At 36.6% G+C, this 22,299-nt stretch overlaps 1 protein-coding gene across 2 annotated transcripts in view; it reads left to right on the top strand.

Moving 5' to 3' along the window:
* The window catches only part of PLXDC2 (plexin domain containing 2), a 449,881-nt gene that overhangs the window by 332,544 nt on the left and 95,038 nt on the right, over positions 1-22,299 (top strand). For both annotated transcript variants that reach the window (XM_058681754.1, XM_058681756.1), the window contains exons 7-9: positions 8,217-8,316; positions 21,184-21,279; positions 21,472-21,553. In XM_058681754.1, the coding sequence (XP_058537737.1) occupies positions 8,217-8,316; positions 21,184-21,279; positions 21,472-21,553 (278 nt within the window). The remainder of the gene's footprint in view (positions 1-8,216; positions 8,317-21,183; positions 21,280-21,471; positions 21,554-22,299) is intronic.

The following is a 22,299-nucleotide window of genomic DNA, read 5'->3' as shown; positions in this document are numbered from 1 at the left end:
TGCCTTTATGACTATTGCTCTGTGTGTGAGAATGTTGGACATGTGTTTATATAATATATTGCATCCAAAAAACTTTATAGTTCTCCCTGTAGAAAAATATATATGTGTGTGTATATATATATATACACATACGTATATGTATGACATCTATACATGCACATTATATATTCATATACTTATGTTTTTTATTTAAATAAAATCTATTTAATAAATTTATGATACGAGATTAAGAAAACCCAGGCGACATAAAATGCTGATTATAACTCTCAAGAAATGATACGAAAAAATGGAGACACAGATGATTTTACATTATAGCATTATCCTGTATTTTAAATACATGAAATGTAAAATTGTATCAACATGCCTTTTTTTAGGATCTACCTCATTTGCATTTGTGGATGTATTTGATGGTTTAGCTATATCACACATAAAACTTCCTGATGTTTTAGTTTCTTTTTACTTTTCACAGTGTGAGAAGATGACAGACTGACCCGCTTTCCCTTTATAATGTTTCTATAACAAATGCTGTGGGTAAGAATCAATCAATCAATCAATCAATCAAGTAGCAAGGTAGAAGGATCTATCTAGAGGAAGTAATTTTAGAAACAGAAACTTGTTCTAATGCCGGCCCTGCCCCTAGCTGTTGTATTGTCCTTGGGCAACGTATTTGATCTTTCTGGGTGTGCTTTCTCCTCAAAGTCCTTCTTCCTTTCCACCCCTGAGATGTCACTGAGATGTTGATCTTGCCCATATCAGCCCGACTCCCTGCTCGGTGCTTCAAGACCAAAGAACTCTCTTGTCCCTCCCTGAGATAAAAGGTCTGTGCAACCTGCATGTCTTTCCAAACCCAAGGAGTTTCCCAATCCCCACCCTTTTCCCCTAGTGTTTGATTGCCAGGCCATGTGTATGCAAGCTCCCTTGTCTAGCTGTAGTCCCAGATAAAGGCCTCGCTATAGTCTTATTGTCTTGAGCCCAGGCTCACAGCCTTCTACAGGCAGGCATCTGCCTCATCGTCTTATTTTATAGGAAGCTCCAATTCTACTTGTCAGTTCAGTAAGGGGCAGTCTTTAAATCACAGGTCACAGCGGTGTGTGTGTGTGTGTGTGTGTGTGTGTGTGTGTGTATAAAATGGATATGTTGTCAACATTTAGATATCAGAGGATTTTAAATAAAAATATAGATTTGTATCACCCCTTGAGAAATTGGAAGCCCTAGCTCATTTGCCCTACATTTCCACACAGCAACAATTGGCTGGGAAATGTACTCAGGGTATGTTCCCTCCAGTTCCCTCCCACAGCAGTTTCTTCTTTCTTACCCTAGGCTGGTGCCAGTTTATGTAGAGATTAAGTCTGAAACCCCTATTTTAATATAGGAACTATCTTATGCTGTCTCCTTCCAGATTTTCTATAGGGTGTGATAGTGGAGATGGGGAATGGAGGGATGTTAAGAATGTATCTTTAGCGTGTGACTTTCCTTTGTTTTCATGCCATCAACTTTATCTCTCAATACCTGGCATATGGAAAGAGTTCAGTAACTGTAAGCTAAAACAGGATTAAAATAATTATGCAAAATGCTAACAATATTCAGGAAAGCAAATGGATTTTTATATTGTCAACTTTAATGGAAAGCCTTTCTATTCAAATGCAGTTTTCAGACAACTAAACACTAATACTCAGGACTTCGTGTTGTTTTGATAGTAATAAAAGAAAGTATGGCTTTTTATAATTGGATGCCCTACTGCGAGTAACACAGAAGCCAGATCTGATATTTAAGGATGATGAGGTAGGGAGCTGAAGGTTGAATGCAGGTGAGAACGGGTAAACTAGTAGGCTTTGGATTTTTTTTTTTAATGTATATATATTAAGCTACTAGACACCATGTGGCTGATTAGCAAGTGAACAAAAATGAGTTTAGGGTAATTCTTCTCCAGTGATAGGCATGTGATTCATACTTTGGAACACCACACTTAACAATCAAGCCCTTGCTGAGATGCTATGCTGCCTATTAGATAGATAGCTGGGTCCATAATGGAAACAAATGAATGTTTTGGCAAGGTTTGCAGTGCAGAAGAGAGAGGAAAATAAAGTTCCATTACCTCTGACTCAAACAGCATGCTGTTATCTCCCTAACTGCTTTAGAGGCAGACAGAAAAGCTCACATTGTATGTGTCGCATTTGTGCCTCTGTGTCCTGCAGAATGATAGCACAGCATGGAACAGAGCCGCTTTTGCCCCTGAACCTTCCTTGAAGGACCAGGGTGCTCTGCTGTACCTTTACCCGCCCCTGATATTTTTTCCTGCCTTAATTTTGTCTGCCGACTGCGAATCTTTTCTGTGTCTGTACTTCATATTGCTTCCCTATTTCACTTGTAGAAAAATTTATACTTACTGAAATTATAAATTCATTGGTGTCCTGTAAAAATTGAACAAAAATCAAACACCTAAAGAATGTAGAAATGCTTGTGTAAGCTGAAATGGAAGCATATTTTAGCGGGTGCTAATGTTCCTTTCCTATAACTATCCTGTGGAATGAATGTAATTGTGAAACTCATTCTCAAAAATTTATGATTCAGTACAAATCATACAGAGGCCAAGTGAAAATTTAGCTTTGCTTCAGTCATAAAAAGGCAACTATTATAGGCACTTGAAAATAATGAAGCTACATTTCTTCTTCTTTTTTTTTTTTTTTCTTAAAGCATCTATAGTTTACAATTGGTACTGTTTCAGGATGGCTTCCTGAAAACCCCAGAAACTAACTTTGGAAATATTTTGAGAATGACTGTAAATTTGTAGAATGAATAAAAAATATAGCTACCCATACAGCAAAGTTTTTAGAGTTCTCATACTTGGACATCCTCATTGGCCATGGCTTCTCTGACTTCATATCTTTGTGCATTAAGAGTCGTCTGTGGAATAGATGATTGTGACAATATGACACACCCTTTCTTGAACTAATTCTGTGTAATATCAGCTATAATTCTAGATGGTTTATTTATACATAAACACACACACACACACCACATACAATTGCTTTGTTGCAAAGTAGTTCCAGTTAAATGTGGCTTTTAACAGTACTCCCGATTCATCTTGATGGTCTCTAATTAAATACTAATATGGAAACCTGCAGACTGGTCCGACTTGCTCACAGAGAGCTGACGCAGCCCAATTCCTTTGGCTGCAGTAAGTGAGAGGATGAACAATCCTTTCGGAGAACAGCCCCATGCCTTTGATGTCTTGAAATAAAAAGATTACAGTCCAAGAAAGTGAGGTAAAAAGGATATGACAATATCAGGTGGAAAGAGCCAGACTATTTCTGAAAGGAATCTGTGAGAAAGCCTAGAATTGTTCATCTTTTCCTCATTAATCTTTTACACTATTAAGCATTTAATTCAATTGCCAAAAGTAGTTTTTTAAAAACCTGATATGTAATTGTTTCATAAAAGACTTGGGTGCCTTCTAAGAAAATGTAGGGAATTAAAAGCTTCTCGTACATTTTCACTTTAATATTTAATTAGGATAAAAGACCATAGTTTCAGAAAATCTGTGCTTTTATTCATGAACTCTATAAAATTTTAAAGAAAAGCACTTGAGGCCAGTGGAATGGCCATAAAATTGTCCTTTTCCAAACTTTCCTCTTCTCATTTTGTCCATCTCAGGACATTCCAGTACTTTTCTTCAGTGCTGCACAGGCGGCCACCTGCACAGGCAGACAACTCCTTATGGCCTGCGGTGTGAAAACCTCCCTGCGGGTGGACAAAATGGTGGCCCTAAGGAACTACTCAACTCCCTTCTTCCTGCTATTCAGACCAAAGGCCGTGGCGACGTCATTGACTCTCCTGTTTGTCCCACTCTCCTCACACCCATGGCATGTCTTGATGGCAGTGCCTTCACAATTCACCTGGAATCCATCTTTCCATCCCTTCTACCTCCTACACATATCACTCCAGTGTAGTCCATGCCACCCATCTCTTATCCTGACAATCGTGATACCTTCCTAACTAGTTTTTCTGTCTCCCCTTGCCTCTTGCAGTCTTGACCACACAACAGATCACAGTATGATCTTTTGCAGATGTAAAAGAACAGCCTTCCTCTGTTCAAAACTCTCTAAACCATCACTGTATAACATGCAATAAAATTCCGAGTCATTGCCATGGCTTGCAGGGAACGTGTGCTCCCTTTGACATGCCCCCACCTCCTCTCATCTCCTTTAACTCTCTTATCTACTCCTCATGCTCCAGTGATAACCTTTTAATTCTGAAAGTCACCAAAAACATTTAGTCAAAGCCTTTGCCTGTCCTGGTTCCTGTACTCAGAATTTTCTTCAAATATCCACATGGCAGGCTCATTACTACAGAAAAATCATCTCATCACAGAACCTCTCTGTGACTCCTTCTCCTCAGGAAGCCCCCATGCCCTTCTAGTCTCTTTGCCACACTTTAGTTTCCTCCTTAGCGCTCACCACCGCTCAGCATAGTTTAATTCTTACATTCACTTTTTAATATCAGCCCCTGCCCTCTAGAATGTAAGCTCTATGAGAGCAGCATCTTTGTTCTGTTCTTTTCTATGATTCTAGTGCCTACAGTAACACACAGAAGATATTCAATTAATATCTAGTAACTGAGCAAATTTATTCTATCTTATCAAATAGCATGGAGAGTATATATGCCTTTTGGAGAAAAGAATTTTTATATAGTATGTAATATTCTCAGAAATTTATTTTCTGCTTTATATTTCCACATTATATTAAGACTTATAGTAGAGTTATTTATGGTAATGGTGGTTTGTCTGACCTAGTCCTCAGAAGTCACTGTCCCATGAATAAGTATAACTAGAAAACCGGCAGCAAGTTAAAATGTTACCCTTAGAAGCAGACAAAGATTTCTGCCTACCTCAGTTCTCTTACAAATAGGTACAATTTTTCACCCTTGTTAACAGTTTGCTTGTTGAAGCGTGGAAAGGTCAAGATCATTCAATAGAGTGAAACCATTGAATTGAGGTTTGAAAGGGTCTTTACAGGTTATCTACAATTATCTTCCTAAAGGGTTTGGCCAATTTATGATAGGATTGTTTTCAGTGACAGAACACTGTCTACATTGTTAGGTTACCCATTTTAGTTCCAGATGGATTTTCCTTAGGTTAAATGAGTCTGAATCTAGGTAACTTAGACACATTGGTCTTCATTTTTTGGAATCGAGAGGAAAAAGAATAAACTAGGAAATAAAGAGATCTAGAAGAGTGAAAGCAAGATGTAGAAAATGGAACTTTCTACTGGAACGTTCCAATCTTTCAAGTTTAATTGTACCTAGAAGTGCAGAGATATTTATCTGATTCCCTGAAATCTAGGAGGAAGAATGCTACTTCATTTTGTGTAGAAACACCAGAGAAGTTTGTATCTGCTATTAGATCTCTAATAGAAAATGTATTGGTTAGTATTGCTGTGTAACAAATCACCCGAAAATGTAGTTACCTAACTCCATATCTTATGTCTCACAAGATACCTATGGATCAGCTTGGCAGTGCTACTGATCTGGTTTGTACTCTCTTGATCTCAACTGGGCTTATTCATGTGTCAGCTGTTAGCTGGTGGATTGGCTAGGAGCTAGCTGGTCAAAGTGGACCTCTGTTGCAAAGGGAACTTTCCTCCATATGCCTCTCATGTATTTTCAGCAGAGCAACAGCATACATTCTCATGGCAGTGGCAGGAGGCCAAGAAAGAAGGTGGAAATGTACAAATATATTTTCGATCCTCTCTTTTGCTTCACATTTGCTGTCATCTCCCTTTGTCATATTACTGAGCCAGAGTCCAAGTGGGAGGGAATCAAAAGTGACAAGGCAAAGGTTGGAAAGAAGGAGGCCATTGATGTAGGCCTTTAGTACAATCAGTCCACCACAGATATAAAGCACGGGAGGAGAGGGTTTGACTTAGAGACAAAATATAAAGGAAGGGAGAGAAAGGAAGAGAGGGAGACAATAAAATCAAAATGAAAGATGCCTAGGTGAAGAAGGTGATAAGGAAGAAAGATTGAAGAGGTGGAATAGAAAATCTAAAAAGAAGGGAAAGCTATGATAAGGAGGTCTGCAGAAACAAAACATGTGACCTAAAAAATAAACCTTATATAAAAATACAATATTCATGGCAATATATTAGGATTTTCCAGTTGAGAGCTTTATGAACTCAAGTTTTGCTTTGAGTATGGGATAAGAGGAATACAATCACTTACACAGAATTATCTGGTAAAATAGTTCTCACCTTGCAGAGGAAAATTATAGTCACAGATGTTGGAGAATGAAAGCAAGTGATGAATACAAGTTAGCAAAGTTCTCATACTTAATCCTGATCAGGCGTGTACTAATGCTATTTGGCAATTGTGACTTTGTTTTGTTAGGATATACAAAATATAACTTGAATTGGAAATATTTTCTATGTTTTTACTAATTTTTTGTCTTTTTGTCTTTAATTGTGTCCATCTTAAATATAAATGACACTTATATTAACATTTCTACCTCAACATGGCATATAAAACTGGGTAATAGTATAGAGTCCACTAAAAAAGGAATTACAGGGGTGCCTGGGTGGCTCAGTCGGTTTAGCATCAGTCAGTTTAGCATCTGACTTCAGCTCATTTCATGAAATCGTGGTTTGTGGGTTTGAGCTCCGTGTTGGACTCTGCACTTACATCTCAGAACCTGGATCCTGCTGTGGATTCTGTGTCTCCCTCTCTCTCTGCCCCTCTCCCACCCTCTCTCTGTCTCACTCTCGCTCTCCTCTCTCTCTCTCTTAAAAATAGGTAAACGTTAAAAAAATTTTAAAAGAAAAGCAATTACATATATGATACTGAGTATGGCTTAGTAATCACTAAATAAAGTATGTCGGAGTTTCATTTAGTGAATAAACCTTTAGGGACAGAAATGTTGGCTTTGCTTTGTTTGTTTCTGTTGTCCAGATATCAGAATACTTCATAAGGCTGGTTAAGAACTGGACATACTGAGATAAAATTGGCAATACCTTAACATTGTTTAAGAAAGGGATGAGTTAGTACATAAAGAGAAAATGTCGTCTTCCATTTACTTGAAATAATTCCATAAATTTCAGATACTTAAAATTTCCTCTTTTAATTGGTTAATTGTGACCAAATAGCCCTTTTACAATTCCCTGATGTCATGGGCAAAAATAAGCAGTACATCCCTTATTGTATCCTCTCTCCAAGTTTTTCTCCTTCCTTCTCATTGCTACCCTGGTTATTATGGTTTATAAGACAAGGTCAGATCTAATAGGTTCTTGAATGAATTACCTGCAGGTGGCCCACAGTCTGCTTATGCCACCTTAAGATTTGTTGGTACATCCATCCTCCCCTTGTTGTTTCTTGTCCCTTTATTTATTGCAGACAGTTTCATGCCCATTTTTATTTCTATAAAACTGGTAATAAACATAGTAATCATCTCTCCAGTGACTGTTTTCTAAATCTAGAAAAATTGGCTCCAAGGATTTGTCTCATTTGTAACTCTTTAATATATTCTCAATGTGTTTTAATTTTTTTAACTGTGAGTATTAAAAATGGCTGTCATATTCAGATTTGGGTTCCACTGAGATTTAAATTTAGGAAATGTGACCTTGAGATGACCCATCATAATTCATAAAGTTTTCCATGTAAGTTTCAATCAGAATAGTTCAACATCCATTAACATTTGCCGAGTTTCACTATCTATTAATCAACAGTGATATTGTTAAATATATATTTAGCAGTGCACTTACTTGTCCTTCTCTAGGTTTTAGATCTATAAGGCCACTTGTAAACAAGGATTTTTTTTAAAAACCCATGAAAAGTAATATACAGTATTTTAGGAAAACAAATGGTACAGGAAGAGTCTATTCCTGAAATGAAAGCCAGCACTAAACGTGTTTACAGTGTGCCTATACGTGTGATGTTTTCAGCATTCGGCACCAGTTAGATCCTCAGAAAACCTATTTACTTTCATCATCAAGTAGCTGTCTGTTGGACCAGGAGCTCTTTTGTCACATTAGCCCATCAAAAGCACTAAACAGATGTTATTTTTTGGTATTGTATGTCTTCCTTCTCTAATATTTCCTGCTCACTCTCCCTGGTCCTTCATCTCCAGCACCTGATTTTCTTCAGTAAACAAGATGATCATGCTCCCCACCGCCACTCCAAAATGAAATTCAAATCTAACACGTAGCAATCTGCTTTTTCTTTTCCAGATTCCCGTCTTGGTCACACAGATAAGTTCGACCAATCACCCAGTGAAAGTGGGACTGTCTGATGCATTTGTCGTTGTCCACAGGATCCAACAAATTCCCAGTATGTAGAAGAAGGGTAATCGCAAAGTCTGAGCCTGCTGTGGGGGTAAATTTAAAGGAGATTGAATTTAGGCAGATGTGACTGTTTGAACAACAGAACCACTTAGCTGATTGCTGCTTGTAGATTATTGTTTGGTTTATAACTCTTATTGGTATTCGCTGTCTCTCTGTTACTCTTCAACTAATAATTTAGGTAAAGTGAAATCAAATAGCTAAGCCAAGAGTGTGTAATTTTGGATTCTTTGGTATAGTTAGCTTGGTTGCACAGATCTATTTTTTTTTTTTAATGTTTATTTATGTTTGAGAGAAAGCACAAGGCAGGGAGGGGCAGAGAGTATCTGACGCGGGCTCCATGCTGACAGCAGAGAGCCAGATGCGGGGCTCGAACTCAAGAACCTTGAGATCATGACCTGAGCCAAAGATCACGACCTGAGCTTAAGTGACTGAGCCACCCAGGCACCCCACACAGCTCTATTTTTATCATTAATAACAAGAAGATAAAGGAATGATAGATGATTTGACTGATAGGTATATGACTCTTATTTATTTGTGTAGCTTAAATTTACTAACAAAAGAGCAGTTTGTGCCGTTTTATCTCTATCATGTTTATACAAAAGTGTTTGATAGTCTAAAAGAAGATGACAGAAAAAAGTATAAAGTGAAGTAAATAAAAATTTTTGTGGGACTATACCTACCAGAGAAGAAACATAGTTTAAATCATTTTTACTTACCTAGTCTAGTTTACATTTGTAGAATAAATACATATATGTTACTTAGTCAGCTGTTCATCATCTTAGAAATTCAGAATATTAGAAATTAATCATATTAGAAATTCAGAAAACCACCACTGGTAGTAATTCTGATCACGTATATAGCCATCATTTGTAAGTTCCTGTGTTTTAAACCTTCACTATTCTAGAAGAGTCCTGAGGGATGCTTGGGTGTGTTAGTACTGATGTTTGTTTGTGTCCTAAACATGCATATGTAAAGCAAGAGGTGATCATGAAATACCAAGATTAGATCATGTGTTTCCCTGTTTGGTTCAAGGTCCTTATATTCCACTATAGGGGTAGACTTAATTTATCACATGCGTATGCTATTTGGTCTTCCCTTGAACTAATTCTGTTTAATTATATCATCTCTCAAATACAGAGGAGGTAAATGGAGTGGAAATTATTTAGAGTTTTCAGAGCAGCGGATTGGCTGGAAACGTTATAGGGATTATCTTACAACTACAATTTAGAATGACATTCAGATGTGGGAGTTCTGCTTGCTGAAGAACGTGAGTCTTTCATGGCGGTTTCTCCTTGTTAGTGGAGAATTAGTGGGAAGTAACATTCGAGGGAACTGTTAAATCAAGGCAGATTTTCCAGAAAGGAAAGTGTGCAATGAACAAAGCAAGGATATGTTAGCATGTGTAGACACAAATCGACATCCTCTTTAATAAGAGGCCATGTCGTGGGAGAGCAAAGTTTGATTCCCGTTTGAGGAGTGTTTTCACATTCCTTCTTTCAGGGATGTTAAATCAAGCATGACTTGAGCCAATTATTACACAAGGAAGAGAAAACACCAGTTTTAGTTTATTTGTGGGTTCTTTTCTTCTGAAGAAGGATTTTGTTTGCAGCTTCCTCAGAAGACTGCTTGGTCCATATTGATGTTCTGATATGTTACTGTTTTAACAAAAAGACTCACCCAAGTACAAAAGAAAAAAAGAATCACAAATGCATTTTATTTTTTTTTTTTTTTTTCACAAATGCATTTTAATATGCAAGTGTTGTCTCAGAACTGAGGCACGGTAGAATTTTGGGCTCACAAATTACGATTTTGCATCCCTTGCTGTAATGTAATAGGGTAACCAGTATGTCTTGAGGAAAAATATTCCTCCCAAATATAAATTTTATTGAATAAATTGGCAAAATTCATATGAATTTTGAGAACAGATTATGTCTAAAGTTGAGACTCAGCATTCATCTGAAACAATTTCACAAGCTTCGAGTTCAGGGAAAAGTGTCTCTCAGGCAAGCTGCATGCTGGACTAACATTCACATTTCCTGTTGACCTCACCATTCCATCCTGAGAATATTAGCTGAGAAAGAATGGAGGTTCTGAGTTTCTAATCCACTCGTCCCTGCCTGTAGATGGGACCATATTTCGATAAGAAAATTGGAATTGATGTGTTCTATTTAAAAACCTTTTGGGGAAGGGAGCACCTGGGTGGCTCAGTCAGTTAAGCATCTGACCTCGGCTCAGGTCATGATCTCAAGGTTGGTTTCCAGAGTAAGAGTCCCGCATTGGGCTGTCTTCTTTCAACACAGAACCTGCTTCAGATCTTCTGTCTACCTCTCTCTCTGTTCCTCCCCAACCCTTCCTCTCTCAAAAATAAAAATAAAAATAATAATAATAAAAGTGAATTTAAAAATCTTTTCAGGAACAGAAAAATTTAAGTCTCCTTAAAAATCTGTTCCCAAATTTATGTGTAATAATGTCTGTTACATGAACTTCTGTATAAAGGGAAAGATATGTTCACATAGCATTCTCAGCCTAAAAGAAAAAAAAAAAGCACACATATATGCCAGAGATTAGGCTGACCCAAGATTAGCATAATACAAGCTATAAAACGAGTACTTTTTCCTGAGAATTATAAGACGATTCCTAGAGATCTGTATGTTACCTGTTTGTGCAATCAGAATTTAGAAAAACATTTAAATCCATTTCAAAATTCTGCTCTCTTGTTTAACAACCCTCACTGTTAGGAGTCATCCTCACAGGGAATTTAAATCATTCATCTCTGTTCCCCCTTTTTCTTCTCCTGAGTGAATTTCAGGGAAAAACTGATCATTATCATAAGTAATGAGTGGTTTCATTTCTTCTCTATTGCAAGGTACGTTATATAGGACCCTGTTCTCATAAGATCAATTTTCTGTTCTTTTAAGCATTTTGGTTACACGGTTTATGTAGCACTTAGATCCTCAGTTTAATCTCATGGCAACATGGGAGTGCAAGCTGTAACCTTGAGAATAATTTTTCCCGGTGGGACCACCATTCTTGGAGGTCGTTACACCATTCTTATCAGTTGGTCAAGTTTTGGTAAAGCATTTGTAAAGCTGTTAAGTAAGTTTAAGTTATTTATCATGAAGATTTCTCCGCACCCTTTCATGGTAATATCAACAACAGAAAACTTGTTTCTCAGTTTTTGAAGGCTTCCAAATAATAAATGATTTCAATGTAACTTTCAAGCATAGTTTATTACCTTAGTCTTTATCTTTCAAAAGGGATCAGGTGATCTGACAGTTGAAAGTAACAAAGGGAATTCAGGCATTGTTAGGAAATAGTTCTGAGGTTACAAAGGAAATTCCTTTGCTCCTTCCAAAACAAAACAAAACAAAACAAAAAGTCCATGGTGAAATTAACCCTTATCTCTAAGAAATAAAATAAAAGATAAAATTAGTTAGCAGTCCAGAAAGTATAAAGGTTACCTTAATGGGAATACTAATAATGAGGCCTTGAGCATTTTATTTAATTCCTATACCCTTACAGACAAAATGGTCACCTTACTACCTAAGATACAATGGGTATGTTGCATGCAGTATTTGGCACAAGGTAATCAGCACTGTATTTGTACATGTATTTATTGTTTATTCATCATAATCAACATTATCACCTTAAGACACTGATGCTAAGATGCCACACCCAGAACAATTGCTTGTGAGACTCGGGCCACAGGAGACTCCCATCAGGAAACACCTGACACTCGGAAACTCAGTCTTCCTAGCTACGCAGCGTTTGCTTTTTGATGTCTTGCTGTGTCTGTCTGTGTGTACCTGTGTGTCTGCATCACCTTCTATTTTTCATAAAATATTTTGTAGAATTTTAGAAACAAAAAGAACACAGAGATCAGCTGGCTTCAGTCTCCACAGGTACAGATGTGAAACACAGGTCTGCATACAATGACTTGGATTGTTCATTACAGAAACCCAAATGGAAGAACATACTTGTGATTATAAGCATAGCGCATGTTAATTCAGAGAAATCTGTACATTACAGAGAATGCACAGAAAAAAATTTAAATGGTCCATAATTCTACCACAGGGAGATAACAATGTTTCCGCGTGTCTGCATCCAAACTTCTGTTTTTAGTATATACACTCGCAGACACATGCACATTAAGAAAATTGGCATTGTGTTAAAAATATTTTTGTCACCTATTTTTCTCATATATATATATATATATATATATATATATATATAACATATAACACATTTTTTCTGCACTGCTGAATACCTGTCTAAAATGTGGTCATTAATAGCTGCAACAAATTCCTTTATTTCATAATTTATGTAACCTGTCTGAGCATTAGTTTGTCATGTTTGTTGCTTTTCATATTAATTATCAGTAAAACAGTGCTGAACTTCTTCGTTTTCAAATTTTGACACAACTGATTGTTTATAAGCGAATATGTAGCCATTGACTGTTAATGGGTTTTTATGCACTTTGACAGATTGCTTTCTATAAAGGTTGTAGCAATTTACTCCCCCCGCCCCAGCATTTTATTAGATATCCCATTTCCCCAGATGCTCCCAGACACTGTCCTCATTTTTTAAACTGAAAATTTGATAAGCAGAACGTGATATTTCATTGTTGCTTTAATATTCTGTTGATTACCAGAAGGTTTTCACATTGTCATGTACTCGTAGGTCATGTGTAATTTCCATAATTTCTTGTCAAATAGCTTTATTAAGTAATCCTTTCTCAGCCTCAGCTTATGTGCCTCCAAATCCTTTACACAGTGTGCAAAGGTCTTCCTGGATAAATGTATAATTCTCACTAGTACCGTTCCTCCTTGTTTGTTTCCCGCTCCTCCAATTTAACAGTCTGAACTTCCATCTGAATCTCTAGGGTGCTGACCTTCTCCCTCACGCCTCACCTTTTCTCCGCCTTCTGAGCTTAAAGAGCATAACATTTCCAGCAAGAAAACCCAGAAAATCCACTCTCGCCTTTGTGGTTCTTTTATTGGGAAACGTAAAGCTATGCCATTTTCGTCATGTGAAAGTTAGTTTTACACACGCGCAGAATTCTTGTCCAAGAAAGCAACCTGGAAAGCTGCTGACCTTCCTTGAAATGGTTCTTCTACAAGTTATGATAACAGCTATTTCTGAATCCTTCAGAACATACCACTCTGTTCTTCTCACCCACCGGCAGTACATGATCTGCTTCTTTCTTAACATCAATCTATTTCTCATCCGCATCTGCTGATTTAAATCTATTAACGTCATTGGTGCTACAATGTGCCGTGGCCTTGTTGATTAATTATTATTCACAGCTCAATAAGAAACATTACCATTTTCAAAGATAAAACTCAACTCATTTGGAGAACAAATATATTTTAAAGATACTTAGAGGGTCAAAGAACTCTTTGAGGAACATTGTATATAGTTCATCATATATGGTCTCTTTATAAGCTTCACAGACCAGGCAGCAATTTTTCAAGAAACTTGACCAAAATTATGTTTACAGACTGAAAAAAAAACAACCCCTAACAAAAAGAGAGATTTTTTTTTTTACTCTTCAAAATGTCTTAAGCTTTGGGGCGCCTGGGTGGCGCAGTCGGTTGAGCGTCCGACTTCAGCCAGGTCACGATCTCACGGTCCGTGAGTTCGAGCCCCGCGTCGGGCTCTGGGCTGATGGCTCGGAGCCTGGAGCCTGTTTCCGATTCTGTGTCTCCCTCTCTCTCTGTCCCTCCCCCGTTCATGCTCTGTCTCTCTCTGTCCCAAAAATAAAGAAATAAACGTTGAAAAAAAAAAAATTTAAAGACAAAATGTCTTAAGCTTTAATTCTCAAAAACATAATACCATAGACCAGTACTGTCTAGTAGAACTTTCTACACTGATAAGACATCCTAAATCGGAACTGTTGAGTGTTAGTCTCACTAGCTGCATGTGGCTACTAAGCACTTGAAATGTGGCTAGTGACACTGGGGATTTGAATTTTTAACTGATTTCATTAATTAACTCTAAGTTAAAGAGATACATGTGACTAGTGGTTACCATCTTGGACAGAGTAACAATAGATTATATCATCTATTTAAATGGAATACTAAATTTCAGGTATAATATTTACAGAACATCCTTTCTTTATTTCCTCTTTGCCTTTCAGAAAAGCCTTGACATTTTAGATATGATTAAATAATACATTTTCAAATATAAGCATTCCATTATAACTGGTTTTCCCTAAATAAAACTATTGGTAATTTTGGTTTGCTTGTAGGACAGCTCCATTATAATTACTTAGCAACTCTAATTAAAAGAAAAAAAATCATGTTGACAGACTATTGAGGAAATGAATAATCTTGAAAACACTTAAGATATTTTTCTTTCATACTCTATTAAAGCTCTTTTAGAAGAACTGAGCCTCACTTGTTTTTTTGTTTTGTTTTGTTTTGTTTTGTTTTGTTTTGTTTTGTTTTCAGAGAGAGAGAGGCCTGCCAGCAGGGAAGAGGGGCAGAGGGAGAGAAAGAGAATCTCAAGCAGTGTCCACACTGATCAGCACAGAGCCTGACACTGGGCTCGATCCCACGTCCCTGGGATCATAACCTGAGCTGAAATCAAGAGTCAGGTGCTCAACCAACTGAGCCACCCAGGGGCCACCAGCCTTACTTGTTATTTTCAAAGTTATCGGGATCTTTTCATTCATTTAAGGACAGATTGATCACAAATCCTTTAGTAAATCCTACCTTCCTTCTCAAAATGGAAAGCCCTTCAAATTATTCATTTTTCAGAAGATAAAAAATTGCTTCTCCTTACAGCATAGCTTCATAAGGTGCTTTGGTTCCCAAGTATGCATTTGCCCACTCATGGCTCAACAAAAGGAAAAAGTAACAGAAATCATGACATTTCCCCATAAATATTCTCTCATAAAACTCTTCCACAATAGAAAGCATCATGCAAAGTGATACTCTATGCTTTTACATACATTTCAAACACCCCTTGTTTGATTCTAATCCTAGATATTTAAACTCCTAAATATTTGCTTCTTTTTTAAAAAGATTGATTTTTAGATAGGATTTTTAAAAAGAAGCAAATATTTAGGAGTTTTCTGGATATTAGAAATCACTGATTGGTTAATTATAACATATTTCAGAGGTATTTGTAGCTAAATTCTTGTTTTTTAGATCTATTCATCCATTTATTCATTGACTTTTTATCCTGTACCAATATCAGGCAAGGTAAAATTTTACCATTATAGAGATAGTCTCTCAATTTATTTAATAATTTATTTCTAATATAAAATACTAAAAGTCACAGAAAGGACTTCAATACATTATTAAAAATTCAACATACTTAAAAATTTATTTATTCAATAAATATCTATTGAGTACCTATGAAGCCAGGATTTATTGGTCTAAGGAAGAGAAACCCATCTTAATGTACTTTTATTTATTCAATATAGTGAATCAAAAACTCATCTTTGCAATGGTCACCTTACTATGGAAGGCCTAGGAAAGGAGCCAAAATAATTCTCAAAAATAACCTAAATTGAGTTTTCTATCAAGTTCTGTCTGCCTTATTTATTTTAAATTATGACCTCAGAGATTCAATTTTCCACTTTTCTCTCACGTTTGCCTTCAAATTTAGACTTTGCCTTATTTTTTATTTTTCCCTATTACTTCATGAATATTTCTATTTTAACCTACACTTCCCTATTACACAGAGAATATTCCTATTTTTAACAAATACTGGTTGGATACCTTTATAAACATGCCCACATGTTAATTTTTCCAGTTGAATTTTTTTATAGGAAGTTTAGTTTCTTGGAAATGGAGGGGTTTTTCTTCCATAAGTACCAAACATCTGCATAATTTAGCACTAAAAGCTTTTCAAACACTTGATTTTAAAACGTATCTTACTACATTTCACCCAACTTTATTTAATAAAGTCACAATCTTCTTTTCTCCCAGAAAAACAGTAGAGATTTAATGACATTGCCAATGTACATCGCAAAGTCTCCCCTAAGTCTCAGGAATAAAGAAATGTGTTTTCCTGGGAGAAACACCACATCCAGAAGAACAGTCCTTAGGCCAATGGGAGCCATAGTGTTAGGGCTGTTGTCTACATGTCGCACAAGCTCACTAAGATACTCTGCCTTGACCATTTACTGTCCCAGTGCTGGTTCTGGTGCTCTTGTTGGGCAAAGGGATTACTAAAGGAAGTCAGGACATCTTGTTTCAGCCATTAGTAAATATACGTGGAATGAGGAGAAAAGTAAAGTTTGGTTTTAGATGAAGTTTCTGATCTTTTTTATGCATGCTCAGGTAACTTATGAAATCTGACCATGTAGGTTGTAGCAGTGTCCAGAAACTTCACGAACCGCAAGGGAATGATGAGAAGAAAATCTAAGAGGTTTAGATTAGTACTCCGTGATCCTCTAAATTTTATGTTGCCTTATCCAACCTATTACATTATTATTTAATAGAATAGAATTACAGAGGGCATAAAACATGTTTGAAGCAAAAACATCTTCTCTTTGTAGAAGCTGTATTTAACAACGCCAACCAGCTCTTTCTGTTAGTGACTTACATATTGTGTGGGAGGCTTATCGCGGCTCTAATGGTGCCCTTTTTTTCTCAAGAGTCTCTTTTTTTCCCCCCAAGTCTTCATGCTGGGAATGAACTTGTAGTTGTGCAATACATGCTGTTTACATTAAAGAGTATTCAGTGAATGGTGCTGGGTGGCAGACTCGACTGGAAGTGGAAAAGAAATAACCATTTGGGACCAGTCATTAGGCATCAGTAATCTGTAAGTAAGGCAACGTTAGCAAGTTATTTGTTTGACAGTTCAGGCAATATTAAGATATTCGTATAAATGGAAGAATCAGCCAATTTACAAAATTACTTACACATTCTCTATGTGAATGCTACCTTTAAAGACAAACTAGATCATGGCTAATCATGCCACAAAGAACTCATTAAACTGTTTTTATTTCAGCCAGAGTGAATATTGATTGGAGAGGATTCCTCGTGTTCCCATATGATCCCTCCTGTTAATTTGCTCAGACTTTCTAAAAAAATGCAATTCACTAGTCACACTTCGAATCATATCACCTCAAGATTTGGGTTACTAAACTTTATCCTCTGTGTGGTAGTCTGCACAGAGATTTAGGTGTTTTGTTTTTGTTTTTGTTTTTAATTTTTAAAAGCCCTTAATGAGTATTCTAGTCAAACTTAGTTTTGTAAAGTGGCAAGAAAACAGCTAAAGCTGTATCAACACTACTAATACTGATTTTTTGGGACAGCATTGTTTTGGCTGACTTTCTAAAGAAGACACATGAGCTAAATACATTTCTGGAATCAAATGAAAGCTTCTAGTATTGGCAGGCGCTACCAGTAAATACATTCCTAATTACTTGTTTTTGACAGGGGTATCTCTGAAATTCAACAAAAATGACCATTTGGAAGCTGTCATTAATTGGCAGGTCATCAAACAAAACTCATTCTCATTAATTTCATTTTGTTAAACTCATTTCCTCCCCATAGTAGGAAGGGTCCGAGTGGGTGATACAATTAGCATAGCAAAAAAGGTCACTTTCCCTTAACCCCATATGCGTAATCAATAATTAAGTTCCAGAGGATTCACGGTCATTATGTCAGTAGTTTGAGGTTTTCAAAGGATAATATGAAATGAACAGAAAACTAATATTTTAATAAGCAGCTACTAATATGATAGATACTGAGTGAACTTTAGTATGAAGGAGACTCTAAAACCCCAACCAGTAATCTCATGGCAAAGTCATGTTATGTCTTTATTTCCAAGAACTAAATTATTTAGCAAAAAACAAGGGAAACCAGTATATAGGAAGATGTATTATTTAGATAAAGCAGAAGCTGGGGAGTCTTTTTCTGTGCCTTACAACTTAAGAAAAGAGTGCCCTGCCCTTGAGAAACCTTACTAAATACCATTAAATTAGCATTTTTCTCTGATGTTTGATAAAGTTTACACTTTGAAAATCATATATGCATTTTCGCTTATACCAAAAAGAAATTAATTGGAGTATGGTTCTTAAGCAGTGTTTTCCAGTCTGATAAACCTGAAGATATATTCAGCAAATGGCTCTAGAACCTCTCTGAGCCCCAAAACATTTCTTTTGGGACTACCTCCCTTACTCTTCTGGAGTAGTATTTCACGGGGAATAATCAGAAATGAGTGGAAAGACAGGAGTGGATAAAAGTAGAGGCACGTGTAGGTTTTCAGTAGATGTTTGACTTTGCCCCTGGATGTGTAGGTATATCTACAGTTGCTAAACACTTGTACTAAATCTCCCGTACACCATCTTCCTGCTCCGCATCCTGTCGGATCCATTGATGTTAATCAAAATTTAACTTTCTCTAAGCTAAGGTGGGAGATAAATTCCTAGAAGCCTGATTTCAGAACCTTAGTGTGATTTCAGTGAGTTTAGATCTGTAGAAATAGACCATGATATGCAGCATGTAACCAGTGTGACGCTGGTTGCCATATTAAACATTTATTGAGCACTTGTGGTGTGAAAGAGAGTGTTCTAACCAATTTTCATTTACTGTCTCACTTTAGTTCTCACGACAACTCAGTGATCTAGGTACTATTATCTCTATTTTAGAGATGAGGAAACTGAGGCGGGAGAGGCTAACAAAGGAGCCCAGGGTCACACAGATACAAGCAGCAACACTGGGATTTGACCCACGCGAAATTGTTCAAGAGCGTGTTCTATCAACCACTATGACATATGACTTCCCAAGATTAGATACTCTGATATTTTTTAAATAAACTGATAGCTTCCCAAATAATTCCTGATCGATAAGATAGCATTCAGGAAATGCGTTCCTTTCATCACAAGCATTTCAAGAGCTAAATAAAATGCTGATAACATTGCTTCACCCATTACAATTTACCAAACTCAGGCAAGCTCATGAGCGTAAGACTCAGGTCTTTTTTTAATAGGGGATCTTAAATATATTTCGTCAGCAGTCTTAATTGTAATAAAATATGTTTGCCGTATTTATCTGATATTTAATTATTAAAGTTCATGTCAAAGTCTCCCATCTAGCCTACTCCTCAGGGAGACTGTTGGATTTGCTGATGAATAATTATAAGCTCCTTCATACAATCTAAGTACCAGTTGTTAACCTTTCTCAGATACAATGCTGCATATTTAATAAATATCAGTACTAATTTTTTTAAAGTGACCTAAGTTCTGTTTTACTTTTATTAAAAGAAACCCATCTAAACCTTTAAAGCAATCAGACTCCTATTCTGGCTGTGAATTTTTTTTCTTTTTTTTTTTTTTTAGGCTGTGAAAAAATTGTAATTGTTACATTCCTAAAAGACTTATTTTAGCTTGAGTTTTAAAGAAATGGTATCATCTTACCTTTTTAAAATTTTTTTAAGTTTTACTTAAATTCCATTTAGTTAATATACAGCAAAATATTAGTTGTGGGTGTATAATATAGTAATTCATTACTTATATACAACATCTGGTGCTCATCACATTGCACTTCTTAATCCCCATCATCGATTTAAACCATCCTCCTGCCCACTCCACTGTGCTAGCCATCAATTTTTTCTCTAATTTAGTTAAGAATCTGTTGCTTTTCCTCTTTTCTCTCCCTATGATGAGTCATTTGTTTCTTAAATACAACACATGAGTGAAATCATATGGTATTGGACTACCTCTGACTGACTTATTTCACTTAGCATAATAATTTCTTTTTTTTAATGTTTATTTATTTATTATTTTTTTTTAATTTTTTTTTAATTTTTTTTTTTAATTTACATCCAAGTTAGTTAGCATATAGTGCAACAATGATTTCAGGAGTAGATTCCTTAGTGCCCCTTACCCACTTAGCCCCTCCCCCCTCCCCCCCTCCCGCAACCCCTCCAGCAACCCTCAGTTTGTTCTCCATATTTATGAGTCTCTTCTGTTTTGTCCTCCTCCCTGTTTTTATATTATTTTTGTTTCCCTTCCCTTATGTTCATCTGTTTTGTTTCTTAAAATCCTCATATGAGTGAAGTCATATGATTTTATGTCAAAGTCTTTCAAAATATATAAATCCATCAAGAAAACTTCTTCAGTATATTCTGGGTAACAGTGGGTTGGAGCCCACTAGCAAAGTGAGATATCTGAGACCAGAATCAACATTTCAACTCCACAGGTTAAAAAAAAAGACTTCTGGAGGGCTGAGGGCCACCTGGGTGGCTCAGTTGGTTGAGCATCCAAATCTGATTTCAGTTCAGGTCATGATCCCTGGGTCATGGCATAGAGCCCTGCATCAGTCTCCACCCTGAGCGTGGAGCCTGAGTTAAGATTCTCTCTCTGTCTGGGGCGCCTGGGTGACTCAGTCGGTTGAGACTCTGACTTTGCCTCAGGTTGTGATCTCATGGTTTATGGGTTCAAGCCCCACGTTGGGCTCTGTGCTGACAGCTCAGAGCCTGGAGCTGTTTTGGATTCTGCATCTTCCCCTCTCTCTCTCCCCTTCCCCCACTCATCTCTCTCTCTCTCTCTCTCTCTCTCTCTCTCTCTCTCTCTCTCTCTCAAAAATAAATAAAACATTTTAAAAATTTAAAAAAAGGGATTCTCTCTTTCTGTCCCTCTCCCTGCTTACATTCTCTCTCTAAGATAAAATTAAATTAAATTAAAATTTAAAAAAAAGACTTCTGGGTATATCAGCACATGATTTTCAGGTTGTTTTTAATAACCACTCTCTTCACAGGGATTATTTTAAATCTTCATTTTAAAACCACATTGGGTGAAAAGCATATCATTTTATATTCATTATTAAATGTTGCTTTATAGGCAAAGAAATCTTGAAAGGCTTTTTTTTTTCTCTTTGTGTTTTTACAGATGTCCGGAGAAGAACAATTTATGAATACCACCGAGTAGAGCTACAAATGTCAAAAATTACCAATATTTCAGCTGTGGAGATGACCCCATTACCTAGTAAGTTACCATGTGAACAGAACTAGGTGGAAAGTTTCATGATCTGATCTGTTTATGCATAGGTATCTTGATCCTGTGTGTATATAGGGATGGGTGGGGGATTTTAGTTTTGGTTGAGCATTCTTTTTTTTTTTTTAATTTCTCTCCATGCTGCCAATTAGTCTTGATAAACCTATTCTTCCTGTTTCCTAGCATGTCTCCAGTTTAATGGTTGTGGCCCCTGTGTATCCTCTCAGATTGGCTTCAACTGCAGTTGGTGTAGTAAACTTCAAAGGTAAAAAAAAGAGTAATGCAGAAAATGTAAAAATTTCACAGACTTGTTGCTTCCAACTCTTCCATTGAATTTTAGATGTATCAGGTATATCGATTAGGTATATATGAACACATGTATACGTGTAAAAAAAAAATGCAGAAGTGACCAAAATGCAAAAACTGCTCAGAATTTTAGTGAGTTTTAAAATTTTCCTTTGATCACTCAAAATTACCAAGAACCTTTATAGTCAATAACATCATTACCTGATATATATTTGTAGTTTCTATGGGGTTTAAACTAGAGGGTGATTATGACTGAGGAGTCTATAAATCGATGCCATTGGTCCATATTCTTCAGAAAGCGTGGTATGACATATCATTACTATAACAAGCGCAGTTTATGCGTGACCACATGCACATTCTTAGTAAATTCCCGGAAATACCTCAAAGGTTACTAGCCAAGATTAGAGATGTGGTCTAAAGTTAGGGAATAAAGTGACACTAACTGACCTCCACATGAACAGAGTGCGTGGTTTGATTTTCATGAATGGCAGAGGAGTTTTTAGTCCCTCGAGTTTTTCAGAGAATGAATGATCATTTGTCGGAAATGCAGAGTGAAGACTTTTGAATGTGTTTTGTTATTTACTCGACCATCTGGTGCACCAGTTATGTCGCAAGGGCTGGGAAAGCAGCAGCGAATGATATAGGTGTGATCACTGCCCCCCCCGCCCCCCCCCCCCACCGTGCAGTTTACAGTCTTTTCAGAAG

This window comes from Neofelis nebulosa, chromosome 8, assembly GCF_028018385.1.
Source record: "Neofelis nebulosa isolate mNeoNeb1 chromosome 8, mNeoNeb1.pri, whole genome shotgun sequence".
Classification (NCBI taxonomy): domain Eukaryota; kingdom Metazoa; phylum Chordata; class Mammalia; order Carnivora; family Felidae; genus Neofelis; species Neofelis nebulosa.
This window is presented reverse-complemented; position numbering and strand designations above follow the sequence as displayed.